This window comes from Cynocephalus volans, chromosome 8 (assembly GCF_027409185.1).
Source record: "Cynocephalus volans isolate mCynVol1 chromosome 8, mCynVol1.pri, whole genome shotgun sequence".
Classification (NCBI taxonomy): Eukaryota; Metazoa; Chordata; class Mammalia; order Dermoptera; family Cynocephalidae; genus Cynocephalus; species Cynocephalus volans.
The window spans coordinates 64,728,316-64,755,761 of record NC_084467.1 but is presented as its reverse complement, the minus strand read 5'-3'; the positions used below and the strand labels follow the sequence as shown (position 1 = coordinate 64,755,761).

General features: G+C 38.7%; 1 protein-coding gene across 1 annotated transcript in view; it reads left to right on the top strand.

The window, feature by feature from the left end:
- ERICH3 (glutamate rich 3) overlaps positions 1-27,446 on the top strand; it is a 111,993-nt gene that overhangs the window by 18,537 nt on the left and 66,010 nt on the right. The window contains 7 exon segments of the mRNA XM_063105774.1: positions 2,062-2,123; positions 4,402-4,495; positions 10,057-10,182; positions 13,932-14,003; positions 15,613-15,741; positions 20,545-20,703; positions 25,087-25,302. Coding sequence (XP_062961844.1) covers positions 2,062-2,123; positions 4,402-4,495; positions 10,057-10,182; positions 13,932-14,003; positions 15,613-15,741; positions 20,545-20,703; positions 25,087-25,302 — 858 coding nt within the window.

The window sequence follows — 27,446 nt, the reverse complement described above, 5'->3', positions numbered from 1 at the left end:
GTGACCTTATCTAGCCCAGGATTATGCCAAGTGCAAGAAAAAAAAAAAAAAAAAGAAAGAAAGAAAAGTAGGGGGGGAAAGTGGCAGTGAATGCAGAGGACAATGGCAGAAACATCAGCAAAGCTTTACTCACCTGTTTGTTGCTTGGTCAGTAAAACTCTTATAACTGAGTAATTGCAAAGAGGGACTAAAAGCCCATACAAAGCACACATGAAGAGGAGCAGAGCAAAAACACTCAGACCATGGTGGTGGCTGAGACAACAGCCACATAGGATATGACCATCTCCCTGGTGAAGGAGGCTTGATGGTCAGAATGAGGGTGACATTAATACGTATAGTGGAAATGTTTGCATTGATAGTTTTACCAAGTCCCTATATAATTTACTCTAGTGCAATTCTTTGTTACCAATTTATTAATCTAAGGTTTCAGTTAAAAAAAAATGCAGGAATTGTTTGAAAAAGAAATAACTGAGCCTGGGTGGACCCTACTGTTTTTTATTCTACCAAAGCCAGTCGTAAGATGATAGTCGAAAGAGTTGCTTTACAAATGACAGCTCACCTAGGGACCTGCATTCATTCCTAAATAGGAAAAGGTGAGACAACTGTGTGCAAAGGTTTCAACTCAAGTGGACCCACTCGACCTTTCTGTAAGACTGGAGGGGCGATATTCACACATGTTTATTTAGTAGGAGCCTAAGAGAGCAGAATTAAAATTAGGTGGCACCAAAGCTGGCTAGGCATTTTTATCAGGACCTAGATATTTTAAAAGTTACAAAGCCTAGATTAAAAGAAGGGGATATTTTATCAGTCAATAGGAAAGTTGAAGTTCATATTATTCCAATTTTTTGACCCCACTTCATTTAATCAAGGTTTTAGCACTCCCAGCTATTCTCAAACTCTTGATTTTATTTTTTTTAAATGGAGCCTGAAAAACAGACAAAAGACTATCTACGATATCACTCTAATGATTTATCTTAAGAATCTGTGAACTGTGGAATCATGATTGTTAGGACTGAGAGACACCTGCTCACCTTTCTGAAATGAGGAGCTGAAAAGATACTCTGAGATTCAGAAAGGGTAAGGGATACAATGTTGACCTTTTGGAGACAGGAAACCTTTGATGAACTATAGGACACCAAGACAGTTCATTTAAAAGATGTTTTCAAAGCATATCCGGAGCTGGTTTTGTGTGTGCCTTACTGAAGCTCTTGGGTTGTCTTTTTACATAAACCCAGCGAAATAATGGTTTCCGCAGTTGTTCATATGTCTGCAACCCTCATGCGGCACCTTGGTTTCTGGGCTTTGTAACTGCTTTTCAGTCTCTTTTGTGAACAAAATTAAACTTTCCTTACCATTTGACAGCATGGAACTTTCCGGCTTCAGGCTGTTAAGGAGAAAAGAGACAGGAAAAGGTCACCAATACCATCTCCATGTAATTACGGCAGCGCAAACAGCTAAATAAAATTGTTGCTAATGACATTTACTCGATTCTGTGAGTCTCTGCCTTGATCTAGGGATAAGTTAAGGATCAGCTGCTCATAAAATGTACAGATTGTAAATCTTTGTGGCAGGTAATAGAGTATGCATGTTTTTACAGACTACTTTAGGGCTCTGGGTAGGCTTGCTGTTCTCTTTCTCTGCCTCTGTCTCTATATACATATATACTAACATTTATGTATATAAATGAATGGATATGTACATGCACAGTTATACATACATGTATATATGTATGTGTCTATTTTTGTAAGATACAGATTAAGGATAGGTTAAAATAGGAAAAATAATTTCCAACTTTGGTTTATAGACTTAGATTGACCTTTTACTAATGTAATAAGGCATGTAATCAAGGAATCAATTTGTTCTCTTTTAATTCTTAAAAGACCCTAAAAATCAAAGGTCATCTATGATTTTTTTTTTTTTTTTTTAGTACTGCATGTGGAATTAGGAAAATTGTCTATGTATACATAAGGAAGTTAACACTTCAAAAATGCTGAGCTTAAACTTAGATACTTCTACCAGTGAAAAGTAAAAATAAGTCCCAGACAAAATTGTCTTCTGTAGGGTAAATATAGGAAAATGGTCAGGCCTCCCTTGGATGTTCGGAATCTTGCCGAGTACTTGATGTAAATGTGTCACTGTGTATGTGCACCCAGGTGTTCCTTGGGTATTGTCTGTAGATGTGCATAGATGTGCACGGGCACCTAGGTGTTCCTGGGTTGTGTGACTCGCACCCAGGTGTCCTGGGTTATCAGACTTAAGTATAAAGGATGAATGGCTCTGATCCACAGGGCCCCCTGCCCTTGGGATGCCTCTAGGGGGCCATGGGGAGGCTATTACTGATGCCAGAGGCTGTTGCTGCCAGGGCCCCTGGGATGCCCTGAGAGGTGCTGCTGTAGCTGCTGCTGCTGAGGAAGCTGAAGACTGAGCTCATGTCATCTGCCAACAGCTCTCGGGATCTTTCCCAATTACCTAGCTCATGGACCTGTGTGTGAGAAGTCTGGTGACCCAGCCAGGCATGTGAGGGGTCTGGTGACCCCTGTACAACAGGTTTGAAGGGTCTGTGGACCCTAGCTTTAGCCCTAGCAATACAATTGCCTATGTCTGCAGGATTCTGACAATTCCCTAACCCTACATCTTCATTTACTAGACACATTATTATTTAGGTGCATAACAAATAACATAAATAAGGATGCCAAGAATAATGCACCATCCTGGCTGTAATAGTCAGGGTTCTCCAGAGAGGCAGAATCAATAGGATATGTTATAAATACATGAGAGTGTATTTTATTAGGGGAATTAACTCACATGATTGTGAAGAAAAGTCCCACAACAGGTCATCTGCAAACTGGATGCTGGTAGTGTGGCTCAGTCCAAGTCCAAAGACCTCAAAACCAGGAAGCTGATGGTGTCCTTGGTGTAAGTTCTGGAACCCAAAGCTGAAGAGTCTCGAGCTCTGATGTCCACTGACAGGAGAGAAGATAGATAGAAAAGGGTAGACAGAGCTTCACCTTTTTCTCTATCTTTTGTTCTCTCCAAGCCCCCATTGGATTGAATGGTCCTCCACCCACACTGAGGGTGGGTCTTTCTCACCCAGTCCACTCAGGCTGTCATGCTCATCTCTGCTGGAAACCCCCACGTGGGCACACCTAAAAAGATAGCTTTACCGGGTTTCTTGGCATTCCTTCATCTAATCAAGTTGACACCTGGAATTAACCTTCACACTGGCCTTCAGGTCTAGCACAGGAGACCGAGAGCTGAATGATCACTTGTTGTGTGATGTGGGATGTAACTCAGGGACTTATGGAGGTGGAGTGGGAGGTAACAGCACACCCAGTGCCTATCAGGAATGGTTCCTGGGAGAAGAGATGCCTGTGCATTGCAGGTGTTATCCACTAACTGATAGCTGAGGAAAGAGCCTTCACAGTAGAGGGACTGTGATGCTTCCTGACGACATGAGAGAATATGTTGAGGGAGAGCATAGAGTATGTAATAAAGTATGTAATGAAGAGTCTTCTGAAGTAGCCCCCACTTTTCTGTCAGGTCTCCTCTGACAGATGACTTTTTGCATATTCCTGTTATTGAACTTTTCACATCCAAGTTAGTTGTATATATCTGATTTCCATAGTTGTCTGTGGGATAATCAAAGTCAGGACTGTCTTTCCCCTAGAAAACAGTGGATGCTCAATACATGTTTATTCAACATATACACGAATGACTGGCTGGCTGGATGGGTGAATTATTGTGCGCAGTTGCATTGCTAGGCTAATTGTCGGAATCCTGCCAACGTAGCCAATTGTATTGTTAGGGTTAGGGCCCCCAAACCCTTCAAACCCATTGTAAAGATTGGGTCACAGGCCTCTCACATGCCTGGCTGGGTCACCAGATCCATCACATGCAGGTTCACAAGCTAGGTAATTGAGAAAGATCTCGGGAGCCATTGGAAGACAACATGAGCTCAGTCCTCATCTTCCTCAGCAGCAGGAGCTGCATCAACATCAGCAGTGGCCTCTCGGGGCATCCCCAGGGCCCTGGCAGCAACAGCCTCTGGCATCAGTAGTGGCCTCCCCATGGCCCCCCCCCCCTGGGGTGGGGGGGGCCATGGGGATCAAAGTCACTCATCCTTTATACTTAAGTCCAATAACCCAGGACACCTGGGTGCAGTCAGACAACCCAGGAACACCTGGACACACATGCACAATTACATTAGACAATAACCAAGGAACACTTGGGCACATGTGTGTATTTACATCAAATACTGGACAAGACTCTGAACCCCTGAGGGATCCCTGACCATTTTCCTATATTTTCCCTACAACGGTTTAGGGATGAGAAAGTCAAGAATTGCCTTGGTTATCAAGCAATACTTCATAAATCCTTAATGGTTTCATTTTTCTGTTTCAGATTACTTGCGGCATATAATAGCCTTACTGATAAACACCTGGCTGGATATTTCAACAACACAAGGATAAGGCAACATCTCTTAAAATCAGGGCTGGTAAGATTTGGTTTACTTTTCACCCACCCTCTTATTAAGTCTAGTAATTCCCTACCTTTTCAGGTTTTCTTTTTGAGCTAATTAGTGACATCTCTCCCTCCCCCTGCCCCACCCCTCACTTTAGAAAAATTACCTTCTTTCCAAAATTTTGATTATCTATTTGAGGCTGTTTCAAAAAAATGGGAAGAGAGGTCACAATGACTGCTAAGGAAAACTGTAAGTTATTGAGGAAAAGTCCCTGTGAGTTTCCAATGGCAGATTTCATTTATTCATTCATTCATTCATTCAACACTTTTATTGAAAACATTCTATGAGTCAGAAACTGTTAGGCATGGAGCATATAGAAGACTTCACTGTTTTCAGAAAAAAATATTGTTTTTAATAATCACAGAATATGGTGAACACATGAAGAGTTGAACATTTTTCCTTGAACTTTTCCTATATATATATAATGGGAAAACCTTATAGTATTAAAAAATACTGTAGTTTTCCACTGAAAGAAAAGGGTGTGGTTATGGAAACTGTTAGTTGTTTACCTTCTTAAAACACAGTGGATTTCCTTAACTAGTGTTGCCATGGCGTTGAAAGGACATGCATTGCGTTTCTAATTGTTGTTATGTGCTTGGCATTCTAGCTGGATAGATCTGAGAGCTTGGTCTCCTGGGGCTTTGTTATAAGACAGACCTGGCTGAAACCTGACTCTGCCATTTACAAGACATAGAAACTTGAGCAAATCACTTCCTTGACTTTTTCATCCCCAACTTCATCAATTGTAAAATGAAGATAATGATACTCTGCCCTCAGGTTTTTTTGTGGCAGTTAGAGATGTGCAATGAATGATTGTTGTGATTATTGTTGTTATTATGTATTAAGGTCGCTTCTTTGGATAACAGCCTGTGAGCTCATATATAAATGGGAAGGAATTTGTATTTACTTATCAACATCATTAACAAGCACTTATTGAACACTGAGTATGTGCATGGCAATTCAAATAAGGAAGATACAGCCCTTTCTCTAGAACAGTGGTTCAAATACAGCCCCTCAACCAGCAGTGTTCTGTGTCACGTGGGAACTTGTCAGGAAGTGCAAATGCTGGAGCCCTACTTCAGACCTGCTGAACCAGAAGCTTTGCGGTGGGGCCCACCTATCTGTTTTTCAACAAGTTGTCCAGGTGATTCTGATGCAGGCTTAAGTTTAAGAATCTCTGCCCTATTGCATTTTCCCATCCAGTTGGGGAGATGAGTGAGACCTGATGATCCCAGAGGAGAAATAACAACACGTTAACTGCCAAAGGAGTGGCAATCAGGACGTTCTGACATTTTCTCCCAATTCAATACATGTGACAAGATATCCCATGGACAACACATTTCAAAAACTGCAATTGGGTTATTTGTTAATTCCAAGCAAACTTTCTATAACCAAACCCCTTTCGTCCACTGGACAAGATATTTATATAAAAAAGACTGTCAATAACCAATCACTTGTAGCACGAGTCTATTTGATCGCAACACTCCAATATGTTGCAACAATAATGTTAAAAAACTACAGTCAGGAAAAGTAAGAACAAAATTTAGAAAAAATATGTGGTTTGTATTAAACCTAAAAAGAAGAGTGTTGGGAAAATATAGGAAAATGGTCAGGGCCCCTCAGATGTTCAGAATCTTGTTGAGCATTTGATGTAAATGTGCACCTTGGTTATTGTCTAAAGTAATTGCACATGTGCACCCATGTGTCCTGGGTTGTGGACTTAAGTATAAAGGATGAGTGGCTCTGATCCATGGTGCACCCCCGCCCAGGATCCCCCGGGGGGAGCCATGGGGAGGCCACTACTGCTGCTGGAGGCTGTTGCTGTAAGCTGTTTCAGCCCCAACTTCATCAATTGTAAAGTGAAGAAGAAAAGAATTGTAGAATGAAAATTGTCTGCCCAGACCCTCTGTGAGGCCACTGCCACCACTGGACCTGTAAGTGGCTGCTGCCATTGCTGAGGACTGGGCTTGTGTCATCTGCCAACAGCTCCTGGGATCTTTCCCCAATTACCTAGTGTGGACCTGCATGTGAGGGGTCTGGTGACTCAGTCTATACAATGGGTTTGAAGAGTCTGAGCCCTAGCCCTGGCAATACAAATAGAAACTTAGTCTAACTAAAATAATGAAACATTTTGGCTTTAGTTATGATTTGTCTTACTTGACAACTGGTGTGGTTGTGTAGCTTTATGATTAGCATAGTCATGGCAGAATTCTGGGCAGGTAAAAGATCCTGGCAATTGGCATCTTGAGTAGGATGCTAAGCAGGTAAAAAAGCAGAAAGCCCCTTAGGAGGAGGAGGAGGAAATGTGGCTACCCTTGGATATGTGGTGCCTGGTGGTCGCTTTCCTATTGACTGGGGTCTGGCTATTGTTCACTGTACTGTGAGCCAACATGGACCAGAAACCCCATGAAGCAGCACAGTTTTGAGACTTGCAGCAGAAAGCAGACAGGTTGGAAGCATGAGTATATGTCCTCACTGAAGTACAGCAATGGATCATCCCTGCTTCTGACACCAAAGACGTTATGTCAAACATGATGGTGATTTGGGGGAGACTGTGCTTCTCCTTGCACAACCTGCTTATCAGAAAGTGAAGCACAAGCAGCCTATGGGAGTGGGCAGATTGGTAGATAACCCATAGGTGACCCAATCACTGCCTATGTCCCATCTACCCAGGTGAAATTGGTTGGCTTGGGGAAACAAAACGGCAGAAGCAGGGAGAGCCTCTGGCTGCTGCAGCTATGGGACCTAGGGGTGGATGGTGTAACATGCTCTGGAGATGATGTAGTAAATGCATGTCACATTTGTCCGAAGGCAAATGGCTTGGGGGGTGCCACTTAAAACTGATGGCTTGACAGGTGCCATATAAACCCAAGAAGAGTGCCACATGCAGATGTGCAGATGATCCAAGGACAGGTGCCCCTGAAGAATTTCAAGTATGTTTTCATTTGGTGAAAACGTGGAAAAATTAGCCTCAATTACCATGCACCGGTCTCTGTGGAAGTGGTTGCAGAATAGCTGCAGATATGCCAGGGGCAGGGCAGCCACTCCTTCACGTACTGGGCAAATGCAGTTGTTTGAACTGTGTGTGTGAATACTGCTGAACTGCCCAAGACTGTGAGTGAATAGCTGGTGTAAGCCGAGCTGATTCAAGTAATTTCAGGAGCTGGGATGGGGCAGCTAGATGCTAATAGCCAAGACAATGAGAAAGGCCCTGAGGGCATTTCAGAAGTTTGGGAGAGTGCCCCTCCTATCACAGAGGCCTAGTAGAACTGAGTTTCTCTGGAGGACAGACCTGGGGCACCGCTGCCCTTGGGAACTTGCTCCCTGCATCCCAGCTGTTCTGGCTGGAGCAGCCCTGCCTTGGGTGGCTCAAAGTATGATTCATGCAGAAGCTCTAGAGAACAAAAGCCGAAAATCTTGGTGGTATTCACGTTGTGTTAAGTTTGCAGGCCAGCAGTATGTGAGAGCAGTGGAGGTGTGGCAGCCTCTACCCAGATTTCAGAAGATATATGAAAAAGCCTGGGGATTCAGGCAGAGACCTGCTGCAGGGGTGGAGCTGCTGCGGAGGTCATCTACGGAGCAATGTGGAGCAGAAAAGTAGGGTCAGAGCTCCACAGAGAGCCCCCACTGGGGAAATGTCTAGTGGAGCCAGGACGGCGGGACTGCCACCAGGAGCCCAGAACTGTGGGGCTGCTGGCAGTATACAATGAGGGCTTGGAAAAGCCACAGGCACCAGGGCAGCTCAATGGGTTGCACCTGGTGGAGCTGTAGGAGTGAGGCTATCCAATACTATGGGGGTCCAGATGCCCCAGTGTGCTTACTGTTTGCCCTTTTGGATTCGAGCCCTGTTTTTGTCTATTCCTCCCTTTTGGAATAGGAATGTGTACCCAGTGTCTGTCCCACTGTATCTTGGAAATAGGTAAATTTGCTTTTGAGTCTTCACAGGTTCACAGCTGAAAGGAGTTTTGCCTTTGGGAGCGTTTGATTGAGACTTTGAACTTTTGAGTTGATGATGTAGCAAGCTAAAGACTCTTGGGACTGTTAGGATGGAATGAGTAATGTGTGAATGCAAGGGTCAGCTATCCTTGCTAAGGGAATATCACGGAAGATTCTGAACGTGCAGACTGTACGGCGAGGGACCCTGAAGGGGTAGATTGTTGGGAAAATATAGGAAAATTGTCAGGGCCCCTCAGATATTCAGAATCTTGCTGAACATTTGATATAAATATGCACGTGTGCCTAGGTGTTCCTTGGTTATTGTCTAACGTAATTGTGCATGTGTGTCTTAAGTATAAAGGATGAGTGGCTCTGATCCATGGCACCCCCAACCCCCAGAATGCCCCCCCCGGGGGGGGGAGCCATGGGGAGGCCACTACTGCTGCTGGAGGCTGTTGCTGCCAGGGCCCCCGGGGCCCTCCGTGATGCTACCGCCGTACCTGTAAGTGGCTGCTGCCATTGTTGAGGACTGAGCTCGTGTTGTCTGCCAACAGCTCCCGGGATCTTTTCCCAATTACCTAGCGTGGACCTGCATGTGAGGGGTCTGGTGACCCAGGCTGGCATGAGGGGTCTGGTGACCCAGTCTATACAATGGGTTTGAAGGGTCTGAGCCCTAGCCCTGACAATACAAATAGAAACTTAGTCTAACTAAAATAATGAAACATTTTGGCTTTAGTTATGATTTGCCTTACTTGACAACTGGCGTAGTTGTGTAGCTTTACAAAGAGCCAGGCTTAAATAAGTGGAAAAGAAGATGAACCACTCAGAGAGGATAATACCGTTTGTTTACAGGAGATATAGAAAAATACAACTATGTCCATAAGAAGGATTAAAAGAAAAGAAAAATAAGTAAATAAAAACAGAAACTGACACTTCTGGGACTTGCACTGATGCCAATTGAGACCAGTATCGAGTATCTTCTATCTATAATGCTGCATAATTTATAAAATTTTGAATCACAACAAATTAAATTACATTCTGGGCTGGAGAGTGGAAGAAAAAATCAGTGGGAAAGCAAAGTAGTGAAACAAATTATTTTTAAAACAAACTGATGAGATCCTCTGTAGCTTGCATGTTTTGCCCTTCAAAGTTATTTCCTGTGAGATCATCTGTCCTGTGATCACTGTTCATGTTCATTGTTTCTAGGTAGGACCCCACCCCTTTCTCTCCAGAATATGTTCAAAAAGAGAAATGAAAAGAACACCTGGGTTCCATCAAGGGAAAATTGTTGCTCTAATGAAAACCTTGTTTTAAACGTCAAGTGCACCACCTGTGTGTGTTTTCACACTGATGGGTGTATAAGACTGCCTTTCTCTTTTTTGCCTTATGAAATATTCATTAAAAATGAAAATTTACCAACCGTAGTTGGTACTCCTTTAGGTTTGGAAGATAATTCTGCTTTTTCCTTCTCTCTCTCCCTTACCCCCTTTTACCTCTTTCTCCCTCTTTTTCTCTTCTCTCCCTGCCTTCCTTTTTAGGTAACTAACAACATATTTTCTACCTTGTATTTCTATGTATGTTTTATTCATTCATGACAGATCACAAGAAGTGGAAGAATACTTTCTGAAAAAGAATACAAACTAAATATCATGAAGCGGGATCACCAAAAATATATCCGGGAGTGCTTAGCCCAGGCTATTTTCCATAAGGTTCTTGATATGGAGGTACAAATTTCACTATTTTCTTTACAATTGATATTTTCTAATATGATGATTAGCAATGCTTCTGTACCTAGAAATAGGGGAATTCTTCCTGTGTTTCATTAAAAGGAAATGGAACAAAATGACCTGAGAAATACTCACTATCTCTCTAGGTAACCAGGAGCCAGGAGACTGAAGTAAGCTTCTCTTCATTTCAGCTGGGAAAAAATATGGATATCATTATATGTTTTGTGATATTTAATTTTCCAAATGTAGATTTTTAATCTACAATGGCTACTCTGAAACATACCAGCCCTCACCATCTGCACCTCAATTTCCATTTGCTAAAGAAAAGTGGCATCTGTTTAAATATCAGTAATTCCACTGCCATGAATTATTTCAGATCTGTTATTCTTTTAAGGCTCTGAAGCTCAGCCGTATGTTAAGTTTCAAGGAATGGGCGTTGAAACATCTGTTGTCCCTCCTACTAAAGTCCACATTGGTCAATATAGATTCACAACCCAAGCATCAACAATTTTTTTTTAATCTGACATAGCATTTTGAGTGGAATATGTAGCTAACTTGATAAATTATTTCAGCCTTGCTCCATGGAACTCATAGTTTCAAACATCAACACCATTTGAATCTCTGTGAAGAAGCACTTTTTGGCTTGACTATACAACAGTAAATCAGAAAAACTTGGCTTGTAAAACCGTTGACCTGCGTGTGCAGAAAACATTTATGAACAGCTATAGAATCATCAGTAAACCAATACTAAGTAAAGTGCCACTATAAATATTTATTATTATGCTACCATTACATTGAGCAAGTGGAGTGATCATTTAACATGTGCATGGTCTATTAATTTAGGAATTCATTTTGTGCTTTATATGATATGCATGAATTATACAGAATCATTGTTTATGCCCCTGAATTCACTTGCTTATAAAAGTATTTGTTAGGATTCCACAATTCTGTTAAAAAATACATGATACAGCATACAATTAATCTATACCTAGTTTCAAACCTAATTAATAGGCATTGATTTCAGTATTAGCTTTGATCCTTGAAGTTTGTTTTTCCAAAATCTCACATAACTGACATGTTAATGACACTTCAGAACTGCTAAATATGCTATTATTTGAGAGTATTTGTGCATTCTTAAGATTTTCAATAAATATCTTAGATGAATGTTAATATATAACATAGTATATAATTTATATATAATAGACTAATAATTATAATATAGAATATGTTAATAGAACAAACAATATTTCTAAATTGTCACATTTGTCTCACATTTAGTTTATGCTGATACTGTTTACTAAATATTGTATTAATATTCCTGTATTCACTCATGCAACAAACAGTAATTGTAGGCTTACTATGTGCTAGTATGAGGCTATGTGTTGTGGCTGTAGGATATAATTAAAAAAAGAAAACAACCGTAGAAAGTGATTGAATGCTAGAAGAGAGGAACAAACAGACTGCGCTCAGAAAAGAAGGGAAGGGTGACTTTCCTCTGTGGGAGTCAGAGAAAGCCAAACAGGGGTCCTGTTCTTTGAACTGGATCTTGAAGACTGAGTGACTTATATTAAGTGAAACAAGTCAGGCAGAGAAAGAAATACCACATGTTCTCACTTATTTGTGGGAGCTAAAAATAAATAAATATACAAACAAAGGATAGTGGGCGGAAGAAGACACAACAATCACAATTCCTTGAACTTGTTAAGACAAGTGAACAGATATGATGTAGTGGGTGGGGGATGGGAGGGAAAGAAAGGAGGGGGAAAGAGGAATAGGTAAAGGGACATGAAAATCAACTACAATGTATACTGAGAATTTAAAAAAAAAAAAGAAAAGAAAAGAAAATGCGGGAAAAGCCTTCCAGAGAGTGAAGACAGCAGGTGGGACATGACAGAGGTGTGAAAGGACGTTGTGGATGGAAAGGGACGCTCACTGAGGCCAGACTGTACAGAGGGTTGTTTGGAAGGAGTGGCAGGAAGTGTCACTATCCAACACGTTGGAGTCCAGTTTCTGGAGAGCCTTAAATTCCCAGCCCTGGAGTGTAGGTGATGAGGTGATGAGGCAATGAAACATTTCTCAGCAGGGGAGTGAAATAAATGAGCAGAGCTGTTTTAGAAAGATGATGTTGCTAAAAATGTGGATGATGGATTAATGAGCTGGAAAAGATTGGAGGTGGGAGGTCAATTAGGAAGCTGTTGCCAGAGGGTGCAGGCTAGCGGCATCAGTGGTGACGCTGGGGAGATGCAGCTGTCGACAGAGACACTGAAGAGGGAGAAAGATCTAAAGTGACAGTCAGAGGAGGGCTGAAGGAGTCCAGAGCATCTCTGAGGTTTTTGGCCTGGTGGGTGGTGTGTGCACTGCAGGAGATTGGGAACAACAATGGGAGCTGGGAAAGAGCCTTCAAGTGGTGAAAAGCATGCCTCACAGAATGGTGTCCTGGAAGCCAGGAGGCTCTCGTAAGCTGCAGAATGGTTCATAAGATGAGTGGTCTCAGCGGTGGCAGAGAGAAGGGGTGGTGGGAGTGGGTGGCTGCAGTGGAGCTGGGAATAAACAGAAGATGGAAAATGGTTGATAGTGATTTTAATAAAATGTGGTAAGTGGGTGAGAGATCAGGGAAAGGGGCACGGAAAGGGAAGTGTCAAGAGGATGGATGGTAGGTAGGTAGGGAATGGCTGAGTCTGCAGGTACCACGGGCAGTGGTAGGAGGAGAGCAAGAAGAGAGAAAAAACATTTTTTCAAAGGGCCAGTAGAGAAACACGCTCAAATGCATCTGGATGATTCCAGATCAAATTGCAAACAGATTATTTTTACGTGAGACTCATTTTTAAATGGTACAATTACTATATTACAGAAAATTTAAAAGATACAAATAAGCCTAAAAAAGGAAAATAATCACATGTAATTCCTCCTCCCAGAGACAACTGCTGTTAATGTACATTTCTTTTTACCCCTAGTCATATTTATACATTAATAAAATGATGCTGTGTTGTGATAGGGACATGGTTTTGTGGAATAAAACAAAACAAAACAGAAAACAGGAAGTTAATGTTAGGCTGAGGTTGAAATGACAGCTCTGCCACTGACTAGACCGATGACCTGGGCAAGTTCATGATCCTGCCTCAATTTCTTTGTAAGATGGGACTGCTCGGCAATGAGAGTTATTCAGGAAGAGATGATGTGTGCCACTTGATATGGGCTTGGTCAATTAAATCGTATTTCTGTGCAATTCTGTGTCCTGCTTTTTTCCTGCATTACATGCACTTTCAATGTTTTAAACAAAATCTTTATGAACCTTATTTTGATGATTATTTTCTATTCCATCATATAGAAGTAACAAACTTAACTAGTCTCTTCAAAGTTAAGAGATAGTTAATAGTTAATAGTTTGAAAGTTAACTATTCTCTTCAAACTATTCTCTGCATTTTTGTTTTGAGGGGAAAAATTTGTTTTAGACAGCATCTATGTGCATAAAACACTTTTAAAAATTATTATTCAGATATTTTTCTAGGGTTCGAAGTGAACTTTATTGGTTAAAGGGTATGAACACTTTTAACTATTTGGAACTGGCTTTCCAAAGAGGTACCAATTTATATAATCACCTGCACACTTAATGCAGGTGATTCTTCTCCGTCTCAATAATGAGAGGGGTAATTGAGAATATAGTTAGCTACTGGGATTATTTTCCTGTAAGAAATTCTTGTTATGATTGATTTGATTCTCTCCTCCATTCTTTCCTGTATACTTAGCGTTATCATCAGCTTGAAATAAAAAAGAAACTGGAGACCTTAGCTAGGAAGGAACGAATTCAGAGATTTAAGGTAAGGAACTACATAACTCTCTTTTGTTTCATAATGTTATTTCATGATTTCAAAAACCAGTGGAGCTATTACCGAAGTTCCCTGAGGCACTTTACTTTTGGGTAACACATAGCTAAGGTCAAATGTTGGTTCCCCAAAGCCTGAATCTTGGCTGTTAGGAACCAAAATAGGAACCATTTGTGCAAAATAAATTTTAATAAGGCACAAACCTTTCAAATACAAACTTGAAAACATTCTTTCCGTGTTTGAAATTTTGCTTTTGTATTTTGTATTTCACAAATAAAGGCCAAAGGATTTTTGTCTGTCTTAAGGTAAAAATAGATGGTAATGTTCTCAACATGAAAAGTAGAGCATTTTAAGAATTATACAATGGGATATTTTCATGTGAATGTGGCCCATGAACATATTATAGTGGGAAAGATCCTCCTTAGCAAAAGAAAGCAAGATAAGATTTAGACATTTTGTAGAAGGCATTTTAACAGTTCTTGTTTTTTATTTTTGTGTTTGATAGCCCTTCTTTGCAACTTACTAAATACATAAATTTGCATGGAGATGAGAGGTTCAATTAGGCATGTTTGAAACATTTCAGTTGAAGTGGCAGTTTTACTCAATTTCTTGAGCCACTCAAACTTGTATGTTGTTCTTAATTTTCTGTGTAGTCTTACAAATGTGGGGCCTAAGACCTGTTTCACAAACAGATAAATATCCGTAAAGCTTCCGTAGAATAACTTGCCATGTAAGACAGTAATTTTCCCTCTTGCCTAGTAGACTCAAATCTATTTTATCAGGGTCAAAAGATAATCTTATTACTAAAAGTGTTGCTAAATGACAGAAGATAGGTCAGTTTTTCAAGATCAGAAGAATTGGTGTGTAGAGATTTGTGGTTAATTAAATTTTGCTGATATTGTCCTACATCAAGGGCTAAGTTATAGAGTCCATAATTGATCTGCTGAAATTCTGGTGGAGAAAAAGTGTTACTGGAGATTGTGACCGGCACTGCCTGAAGTAGTGTGAGCTGTGGCGTCTACACTTTATTCACCCTTGTCCAGACTGCCGGACACACTAAACTGGGGACATGGGCGTATTAGAGCATTGGCAGAGATTCACTATAGACACTCCAGTTCCTCCCCATATGATTTTTATTTGCAACAATTTTCACTTTATGGTTACAATTGGCAAAAGATATGTTTTAGGTCCCCTTTATTTAATGTGAAGCCATTTTTTTCTTCATGGCACTATTTAATTTAATTATTTAGTAAGGTTGAAAAGTACTATTTTCTGGTGGTCTCTACTAATCAGAATAGTGAAGAGCAGTGTGGTTTTTGTAGTGATCTTCCTAAAGTAGGTTAATAATTATTATTGATAAAGCTGAGGACATACTGTTTTGAAGCTATTTCTTTGAGCACATCTAAAGCAGACTGGATTTTCTACCTTTTGTCACCACACCCAACTCCCTAATTCATCTGTGGAAACTTCCTAACCACCATGAAAGGCCTCAGAAGTAGCACTCTTGAAAGGAATAAGACAGGTCTTCTTTAGTCACATAGGCACTAACCTAACCTAGATTACTAACCACACATCTATTTGCTACATTGCTTTCTTATTCTAGAGAGAACATACAAGACGGTCTATTGAAAATAACATGCCAATCCTGTCTCCCCGCCCCCCAGCTGGCCCAAAGACTAGCCGTGGCCATAGTGTTCTGGTTGATGAAGGACATTCCAGCCCATTAACACTGGTGAGTCATATTAAACACTCTGGCGTGCAGTATCCCAGCTGATTAATTTATGACTTCTTATTAATTTCAGAAAAAATTCTCTGGGAATATGTCAGCATAATCCTGTGAGTCCTACTGAATGAAAATATGTTCTTGTATCTGTTCAACTCTCTCTCTACTGAATGTCCTACCTCCAATCAATATCACCCCTGCCAAATCCATTTTGCTTGTTACTGCTGGATTTGTTTTTTTGAGGTGAAGATTATTTAAGTTACTTACATGCCCAGACACCTTTTCTGGCTCTGTATTACCTATAGAAAAATCCAGACTCTTTCACCTCACATTTAAGATCCTCAACCATGTGACCTCAGTTTAGCTATCCAAATAGTTTTTTCCCAGAAGTGCCCTTCAGCACCCTACAATGCAGCAGAATTGAGCCATGAGTTGTTTCACATGTGTTCTATATTCTGTGACCTCTTAATTTTGTTCTTGCTGTTCTCTCTACTCCCATCTCATCTGTACAAATTCTATGGTACCATATACCATACCTAAAGACACTAATATCTGAGCTTCTTTTATCAAAAGTATATGCACATACTCTAAGATAAAAATAATTAAATGTGCAGAAATTCTACTTGAAGAAATTGTGCACTGATATTTTATCCCAGCTTGATTCATTTATAACCTAGAGGTAGTATTTGCTTAAAGGGAGGTTAAGTACCTTGAAACAATATAGATATAGGAAAAGATTTACAAAAATATTTCCTGGAGATTGATTGTTTAAGTTGTAACTGAATTGCTTGATTATATCCTTATCCTTGCTTTGTGTAGCCTAATATATTTCCTTGTTAGCATAAACTTTTTTTGAATTGCACAATATTTATAACAGGGAAATCACAGTGCTTTCACAGATTGTTGAAAGAAGTTCATCACATATAGTGCTAAGCTTTGACATTATTCAAAGGGTAAATATGTTTTGACATTTCCTGATGAACAGCTCAGGTGATGAAAAGTGAACATCTTCCCTTTTTTGTTACCCTATTTCCAGGTTTGATTTGAATGTATATGTATACAAATTTCTTTTATTGGACGGCAAAATCATTAGACTCTCAAAAGCTTAACCCCATTGAAACAAAAGAAACAATAAAGTGCTATTTTCTGTCTTCCCACCTATTTCAGAGAAGAAAAACCCTTGAAAGGCTTTCTTTTCAATTTTCCAGCTGAACACCCTCAATAAATAGTTTATGATACATCCAGGAGATCTTAATGTGGCAGGAGTCAGAAGGTAATTTAAAAATTACAGAAAACACTGACACCAGCACTCCAAAAGCCTATCTCTCTGGTAAGCCCCATTCTTCACTTGGTCACCCCCTATGGTGTTTTTGCATCTTAAGGGATACCTACTGTGATCTTGGAATTGTAATTCCCATTTTACAGAAATTCAAGTCCCCTTATTTGTTTTTCCAACCTGGTTATGTATCCTTTAAATTTGACTCCTGACCTCCAAGTACCATTGAGAAGAAGATAATATTCCTTTTGGATATTGCCATTGATTTTTTCTTTTTTAACTTTCTTGAGTGAATAAGGAAAGCATCCAGTGCAATGTTAGTGCTCCTGGTCACTAATTGCACCTAAACTTTCAAAACAGCATACAGGCTTTTAGCTGCACTACTCCCTATAAAATGTGGAAAGTCATGTCAACTAATTTTGCACATGCTTGAAAAATTCACCCCCAGAGATCTACTAAGAATTAGAAATGCTCAGCTAAGCTGAGTAATCACCAGGTAGTCAATTTCAATTCTCATTCTGGTACAGTTTTGAAAATGTTAAGCTACAGTGCCATATTTATTCCAGAAAAGATATTACAATTTAAAATATAGCAAATTTAAGGTAGCTTCTGATGTGAACTACAACAATTTGTAGCTCACAGCTGTTAGCTAATGGTGCAGATTTGTTTTTAGAGGTAAATGTAATCAGTTAAACATTTGACTGCCTCATTCATCTAACTGAATGATATCTGTATGCAAATGTGTGGAAGTAAAATTTAGAGCACAACAGCCAATAGATCATGTTCTAGTTTGCAGTAACCTGCTTTCTTGAATTCCTACATTAGATTTTTCGTGTTTCTGTGTTCAGCTGGATTATATGACAGGAGAGAGTGTTAAGGCATATTTGTTTTACAGAGTTCAAAAGAATTCTTCTGGGTGACCTGACTCCCTTGATCAGAAACCTCTAGTTTAATTTCTATTGGTGTGTTTTAAGACCTTTTACCTTTTGGCCTATGTAGGCTTATCTCTGAATTTCTGTAAAATTGCAATTTCAAGTAGGTATCCCTTAAGGTGCAAAAGCACCATAGGGGGTGACCAAATGAAGAATGGGGCTTACCAGAGAGACAGGCTTTTCAAGTGCTGGTGTCAGTGTTTTCACTGTTTTCTTTAAATCAACTGCTGCTCTAGTCAATCCACTTGGCTTCTTGTATTGATTGTGATCTAGGTTTGTGTGCAGAGATGCAAAATAAGAATGGCTAAAACATAAGGCTCCCTCCCCCCAACACACATACAAGAGTCTCAGCTGGTGTGCCATCTCTACTCCATGAAGTCATCAAAAGCCCGCACTCCTTTTGGGTTATTGATCTGCCAGATTTAGGGTGTTCCCTTAATCCACGTAAGCCAAGATGGTGTATAAACCATGTGGATATTTCAGGCAGAGGGAAGAGGTAAAAGGGAAAATGGGGGCACACTTCTTCTAAGGACACAATCTGGAGGCTTTACGTATCACTTCTACTCATACCTTACTAGCCCAGATACTGAGGCATACGTCTACACAGAGTTGCAAGGGATACTGGGAAATATAATCCTTATTTATGATAGCCATGTTCCCAGATAAAAATTATATCACAAGTGAAGAAAGGAAAACAAATACTGGGGAATATTTTCTTTGCTATTCTTCCCATGTCTTGCTTACAACTGGCCCACTTTCTACTTGGATATTCAAATTTATCATTCTTTTTCTCTACTTATCCATTTTCTTCTCTTGCTTAACCATTTGAATGTTTAACCATTTGAATAAAATCTCAGTGCTTCTGTGAAACATAGTAGCTTCACTGGCTCACTGTAAATATGCTCCAAACTGTTAGTTCTAAGAACTATTCTCAGGTATTTTGTTGTTATTGTCTGTTTGGCAGTATTTATGTCATTCATGTGACACTAATTGTCTTGTGTTGCCATTGGATGTTAAAAATTACTTTTTATCTCTCCACAGGGCCTATGAATAAATAAACGTTCAATAAATGTTAACAGAATCAGAAATTTAGCAACATATGACATGCTTCTCAAGATGGAACTAAGTTTAATTTTTGGTAGTAGAAGCTGCCATTTTTAATGGGTTATACACTCTTTTCCAGAGTTGAATATTTGTTGTTGAATATTGTTGTATTCTTTAGAGTCCATGTATTAAGCCTTATTCATGAGTCATTTACATACCATACTTCTCACAGCCCGTTAGCCAAATATGTATATGCTATTCTTGACAGGTTTTCCATTGTCTTATTGTAATAGGATCACTGGGCCCAAAGCCTCATTTTTTCCCAATTTTGACCTATTGCTAATCATTATACTAAACTTACAATATACTGTCAATGCCCCAAAGGGCAGTCTAATGCTCCATACTGGCACTTCTGGTATTTGCTGCAGTACATCCTTGGTTGGAAAATGCATCAGTCAGGGGCTCAGCAGGAAACATATAGCTCACACAAATAGGGTAATTAGGAAGTGTTTAATAAAGAAACTATTTACAAAGATGCAGGCAGGGTTAAGGAAAACCAACTAGGGATGTTGAGCATGCTAGGGTCAGCACAATGGGAACCCACAGCACCTAGGATGAAGAGGGAGAGGGATCAGATAGCAGAACCATCAGATAGTACCTATAGTTAGGAGAGGGCTTCCCAGCAGGAGCTGTGGCCTTTGGAAGAGGAACCCAGCTGGCCTGTTATGACCGTGCAAGGAGGGGTCTGGAGAAGAAGGACTCTAATCTCATTCTCCTGTCCTTTCATTTCCTGCTAGTGCCTCTCATGGGTGCAATCCAACTGCAATCCTGAGGTTAGCTGGTATAGTCCCTAAAGGAATGACTCCTGGGTACCAGAGCAGGCCAGAGAAGGTGGACAGTAGAGCCAGAGGGGCAAATGGAAAATACCCTGCACGGAAAGCATGTCCATTTTTACACAGTGTTTTCTACAGTCACCAGTTACAGTTTTTCATTTTCATTTTCTTAATGTCAAGGAAGCAGTTGGATAAATGGAAATGCATTACAGTTAAGCATCTGCCTCTCCTCTTTTGTTTGAGTCATAATTGTCTGCTTTTACTTCATCCCCAATCTTATGGCTTAAAGCATTCAGAGTAGAGTTTATATTGAAAACACTTAAACAGAAATGAGTCCATTCCAATAATATTCCTTTAGATCCTTAAAGTAGGAACATGATTCAACTTAACATTTAATTGAGTAAAGCCAGCTCTTCTATGTACAGCATAAATTAGGTATTGTCAGTGAATTTACAGTATGAAAAAAGTACAGGAATGTAATAAAGGATATCTCCTTTGTCTAGAATATAATTGTGGCATTTAGTTATGTAGAGGACTTCAACACCATATGTTTTAACAAATACTTTGGGTCATAAGGGTATGTATAATGGAAGGACATAATTAAAGTTTAATCTGTTCAGTAAAAAGGCACCATTAATTACTCTAAGCAATTTGTTAGATTATTAATTGGTTCTGGAAATGTGTCAAGATACTAATTTAAATGGAATTTTTTTCCTTGATTGTCTAGACAGCCCCTCGACCATATACTGCCCCAGGAAATATGCAGCCTCCAATGCGATTACAGCCTCTTCCCAGTAATCCTGCAGTAGGAACTGTTCCAAAGATAACTTCGAGGTTCAGATCAAAAACCTCATTGCTGGACAATGAAGCTCCATTTCCCATTGGGGTAAACGTTATTTTCTTCAAGAAATATCTTTTTATTCTTGATTAGAATATTATGTTATCACAGTTTTTAGATGCTGTATTCAATTAATCCACACAGTGAAATTTATATTGTGCATTTATTGAGTCCTTACTACGTACATCTGATTGATTATGCCTTATGCTAACTGGAAGGCCTATAAGTTTTGAGCAAAAAGAGTAAGAAATCAATTTGTAATAATGTATGATGATTTCTTATTAATTCGAAAGGCTGATTGAGAAACAAAGAGGAAACACTTTTCATACGATATGACTTCTGTCAGGAAAGACCCAGGATTGACTCTTTCCGTGTTTTAACTGCATGAAACCTAGAAAATGATACTTTCCTAGAATGAGTTTGCATTTGCATGCTGACTTACTTTCTCATCAGTGTATGAAATTGCTTCAAGTTTGACTCTTAGAAGGTTGAATGTAGAAGGAAAAGAATGTCCATCTTTAAAACATGCTGAGTTAATCACACAGGAGCTTGACTCTGCTTCCCTTTCAAGGTTGTATCTCAGGTAATTTTCACTCATTTTAATAGAGTCAAGGAAGGAGATCTTGTAACCATGAAATATGAGTTACTCAAACAGGGAGGAATAATTAGGGCATTCAGTAATCAGGGAGGGTATTGTTTGTATTTCTAACATGAAGGAGAAGCATTTGCCAACTTAAGAAAGAACCTGTGTCGTGAATATAATTGTCATGACGTTCAATTGGGTGAATTATGTTTCATTCCTTATTAGGAAACGAGACATATGAAATTAAGATATTTTTATCTATAACTGACAGATAACCTTAATGCTAAGAAATTAGCTCAGACAAATAAATGATTGTTTCACAGTAAAAGTATAAATATAACTCTAAAAATAATATTTTAATCCACTTAATGTAATTTTCAGCTTGTGATGCACTGTTCACAAACCTTATTTCAGTTAATTTAATAGTAGTACCCCAGAAGTAGGAGAAATTAATCCAAAAGTGGTGGTGCTTTATCTTGGGAAGACTGCTTAGAGCTAGACAGGAACTTGTTGGGTCATAAGTCAATTAGTTTGTTACTTCCTAGGACCTGGTCTCCACTTTGAAGGCCCAGAGATTTCCTGTTTCAACCAGTGTCCAGGAATGGTTAGGTCCTGAGCAATTGTCTCTGGTTAACTGAAATAACTCAGAACAAGCTCATTTTTCTTTCTATAGTAAACCAACATAAGGAACAAAATCATAACTGGGGGCCATTAATTCATCAAGAGATATCAAATAGCAATGCTTATAGTAAAAGTCCAATCTCCCCCCATAGGCAGACCTACTCGGGAAGCCAAATGACAATGAGAAGGTTGCCTGGTGAACGTGGAATCAGAATGAGGGGATGAGGTGTAATGGAATGTTAATGGTATCAGGCTACAATGGCCCAATGCACTCACCTTGTCTTAGGAATGGGCTTGCCAAAGATAGCAGAAAACTCGAAGGTCTTTGGCTGAAACCCTCCGTACCTTCTGGGAATAGCTTTGCTAGTGGGACTAGAAATATTCATAGTCCAATGGGTAGAATTTTCTCTCTCCTAGATCATAGTACTCCAGTGAGTACTTTCCACATTTGCCAAGGTGATTACAATCTTTTCTAAGCTCTTATAATTATTACTTCTACTTTGATTGGTAGGTTTTCCTGTTAGATATGTCAGTACTATCAATCAGGTAATATTCAAGTTCTATTGATTGAGGAGCAATTTTTTTTTTTTCTTTCAGGTGATTTTCTAAATCGTCTCTGAGCCACTGGGTCAATTTACTAAGTAAATCTATCAGGGCCTTTTATTTTCTCATTTCCAAATTTTGGGGGTATGGGTTATTGAGGGATAGGCACTTAATGGTAGCTCACATGTGCTAACAAGATTGAGATCAATTCCATGTTCCTTTCAACTAGCTAAACTCGCTTTTCATTCAGTAAATATTTATTGGGCACTTACTAAGGGCTTGGTACTGCTTTAGACATTGATGATATATCAGTTGTCAAGGCAGACAAAAGTAACTTATTGGAGCTTATAGTGTAATGTACATAGGCAAAATATACTCCAAGAAAAGACATGTAATTTTTTCAGTGGCATCGTTGATGAAAATGATTTAATATAAAATCAGATAGGAAACTCTTAAAGAAGCATAGTAGTCTGCATGATTGCTGAATATGTAGTGAGCACCCAATAAATTCTCATTGCTTTCTTAAAGATAAAGGATATGGATGTGAGAAGTATTTGAAGGTACAACACATTTAAGCACGTTGAACTTTGCTTAGTAGCAAGAGTGAGTCTTTGATTTAGGCAAAAGCAATTTGGTAAAAAACAAACTAAGATGCAACTGAGCAGAAATAATGACTTTACTAAAAACGAATATCCTTAGAATGAGAGTTTCTCACACACTATTGGTATGAGTAGAAATTGGTACAACAATTTGTGAAGGCAATTTTGGAATATCTATCACCATTTTAAAAGAATATGCTCAAGAATTTAACATATAGGAATTTATCCTAGGGATACACACATATGTGTAAAGAAATAGATTCAAGAATATTTTGTACTGTCACATTTGCAATAATGAATAATTGGAAGATATCTAAGTGATAGAGTATTGTTTAGAAATGTTATAGTATATTAAAGTACATTTTAAAAAATAAGATAGAATTATTTGTATTGGCATGGAAAGATGTCTGAGATGCCTTGGGCTAAGAAAGTAAAGTAAAGAACAACATGTTAATTTTAAAAAGAATTTATTAAACCATTTTCAAACATAGAATACAATTGACTGATGCATACTGAGAAATAAATTTTTAAAAATCCCCAAACTCAAAAAGTTCTAGATTTATTGATTTTATTGTTCCTATCAGTTTCACTCATTTTTATTTGTTATTGCAGTATCAATGCATTTTATTACAGAAAAATTGGAAAATGTAAGAAAAGAAAAATAAGAATATAACACAATGCATTGTCAACCATGCTAACATTTGTAAGTTCCTTGGTGAATATCTATCTAAATCTTTTTCTGTTTACATAAATGTTTTCAATCAAAATTTGGGTATGTGCACCTTTATTTAAGCTGCTTTCATTTATTTGCCAATAAGAAATGTTTGAAAAATAACTTCCCTTTCTTAAAAGTAACATTTCACTACTTAGCATCTCAAAATAAGGACTGAATTGGCTAACAATTAATTATAAATTAAAAAACTAAATATTAATACAATGTAAATATATATTACATAACTATAAAAAAATATAAACACAAGTAAATTGGTATAAAATAGATAAGAATGCTTAAAGATTCCTTAAAGTTTGCAAAACTACCTCTGATACCCCCAAATTACCAATTTGTGAAAATTCAAGAGCTCAAATATACCTGAAAAATGTAATATAATTTTTGATTATACCTTTGTTGTTTTTAAATGATTAAGGTAATACATAGTGATTAAACTTTCATATAATATGAAAATATATCCCAAAGACAACCCTTTTAGACTTCAAATTCTTCTAGTCATTACTGTTTTTTAATCAAAATCCATATAGAAATTATTTAAATGAAATGTATGATCATACCACATGGCCCTTTTTATGTCAGGAAGAATAGATTCACATCATTCTTTTTTAAAGCCTGGAAAGAATCTATTATACAAACAAAGCAAAATTTAGTTAAATATCCTTTTATTGATGGACTTTTAAGATGTTACTCTTTTTGATTGGTCAACTAATCTAGGTATATATATGTGTGTGTGTGTGGGTGTGCATGTTTATATGTATCCTTATACACATTTATATTCATGTACTTGTGAAATTATCTCAGTAGGATTTATTCCTACTGGTAGAATTTCTAGGTCAAAAGCTATGCATCTTAAAATGTTGTTAAATATTCTAACTTGCCTTTCATAAAGGTTGTAATAATTTATTCTAAATAGTGTGTGAGATTGCCAGTTTGTTCAAAGCCTTGCCAACCCTGTGTATTCTAATACTTGGATAGCCAAAATTAGAATATGAAAAAATTACTAACTTGCTGTTGCTAAGTAGACTATCCAACCCCTCTTTAAATTGTTTAATTGTACTGGGTTCCCATAGATTTGATGGATTACCGAGGAAAAATCCCCAAAGTACTATAAAAGTGCCATCACTATATGTTGGTTTAAGAATATGCTATATAAGGTTAGAAATTTATGAGTCTTAAATTTGTTATGGATACTATAACGTGCCAGTTTTCAACAGACTGTAGTGTTTTGAGTTTGTCTATTGATATCAGTTGTATTTGCATGCAATGTCAGTCATACAGGCTTGTCTTCAAATTGGGGATACATTGGGTCACTGCTTCTGTTTCATGAGTTCGTACGTCATTAAATGTGATTGCAGAGCAAGAAGGCAGTGTTGAAGTTCAGGACCTACATGGAAAATTCAAAGAGAATGAATCCATATCAACTTCCCAACATTAACAGTTACATGATGCCTATTCCTCCTCCACCTCCTCCGCCAAATGAAAAAATCACAAGGGAAAGTAGATCTGAAACGTGGAGGAGAAGATTTCGTCCAACCACTGCTCCAAATGGCTTAGAACCTCTCTTTACCAGGGTAATTATGGAATAAAATTGTCTTTTATTAATTTAACACAGATTACATTGCATTATTATATTTCTAGATCTGCAGTAAAAGAATCTGGAGAAATCACGTGCAAAATGCCTTGCATAAAGAAATGCAATAATTTTATAAGTGTAATTATAAGCTTGAATGAATCTGAAACCAAAGATTTGAGTAGTTCAGTTGAGTAACTTAGCACAACTGATAATAAAATATTCAGTACAATTTGTTGTCAGATTTAGTTTGAACGACACCCATATCCAAATTATTTATTTCCTTTAATTTGCTCATCCAATCTTATGTTGTCAGAAGTATCTTAATATTTAATTTGTAAAAGTTCAGGGACTTAAAATACCTGAAAAAACATAATACACCTTATTAAAGTTTATTTTTAATGACTTATGGCAAATTACTGTATAATACATAGAAAAAATTTTCTCTTAGTGTTCTTTGAAAATATTCTAGTTTGTTGCAGTTATTTCCTCAAATACTGGTAAAGAAAATAGTTCAAAGATACAGATACAGGCTAGTAACGGGCAAAAAAAGAGATCTGTTCATGTTTATTATGTAAATATGCAGCCAATAATAGTCATAGGTAACTTTTGGGATTGTTAGCAGATAGCTGAGTCAACATGTCACTGACTGAGTGTCAGAGAATAAAGTGCCCACGTTCACATAGGCTCTGCATGCTGGATTTTCAAAACCAACCTCCCTCTCAAGGGCCTTATTCACCGTGTGTCCACATGTTACTCCCAGCATCTGGCCTCACATATAACCTTCTCAAAAGATTGGGACCGTCTTCCTCCTGCTTGTTCAGATTTCCTCCTTTCAACTCACTTTTTACCAGTTCTCTCCCTTTGTTACTGCCTCTGACAGAGCAGTCTCTTTCTCATCCCTGGGGCCTACCCATGGCCCTGAGTCCTTGATGTCATACTGTCATTCTCCTCTCTAATTTGGATTTTCAGCCTTCCCCTGATATTCATCTCTGCCTCTCAACATACCTAGAGCTCAGGTAGAGTAATGAAATTATTTTCTTACATGCTGTAACCTTAGACTTCTGTTTTCTCCTTTCCTTCAGGGAAGAGTTCTCCTAAGAGTCGTTTACTGTAGCTTAGTCTAACAAAGAACCCCAAGTGTCTCAGCTTAGAGTAACAACGGTTTACTTCTTGCTCACGTTATCGTCCACTGTTGGTCTGCTGCAGTTCTGGGACTTAGACTTGGAGGAACAGCTCAGACTGGAGGAGTTGGGTGTGTTGGCCTCATGGACAGCAGACCGTGGAATGCTTTTAAGGTTCTTCTCAGGAGTGGCACTTGTCACTTACGCTTGAATTTTATTAACTAAGCAAGTTCATGGCCAAGACTGACCGCAATGGAGTAGGAAGTATCATCCTCTCACCTAGAGGGCCAGGGAATATTTGAAACAATAATAGAATCTACGACATCTACTAATTTGCTTTTGAAGTCTTTGCGTGCTGGTGTTGGTTTCTACCAGGCCGATGATCATGCTGTTATCCACTTAGCAAAAGCAATGACCTCCTCGTCATACCCAAACACTTAGATGGCAGCATTTGATTTACTGATGCTAAAATATACTGCTGAGATACACTCTACTTGGTCATGCTCTTTTAAAACAACATTTAAATGTCTCATAACTATAGGAATGTATAAAATGTATACATACATGTCAAACAACCATAATGAAGCAAACATCCTTGTACACACCATTTCTTCATGAAGTAGAACTCCACTATATTATGCGAGAGCCCCCCGTCCTGTATTTCCTGCCCCGTTCTGTCCCCTTCTTGTTCCCAGAGCAACTACCATGACCTCTAATGTTAACTGTGTCCCTGCTTTTCTTTAGAGTTCTATCACTTATATGCACAAAACTTCAAAAATAAACTCACATCTGGCATTGTAATGAAAAGACAACATTTCTAGGAGAAAATAAGCTAAATAGAATCTTAGGGTCAGAGTCTTGTTTAGATCTTGACAGTTTTAGTAGCCTTTTCTGGGGAAGTCAGAGAGGCCAGGTCATGAGTGTGTCTTAGGAAGCCTGGGGCTCACCAGAATCAGGTATGTGGGGAGGTCCTGGGGTGGGCCAGACACATCCAGTAGGAGGATGGTCAGGGGAGTGGGTT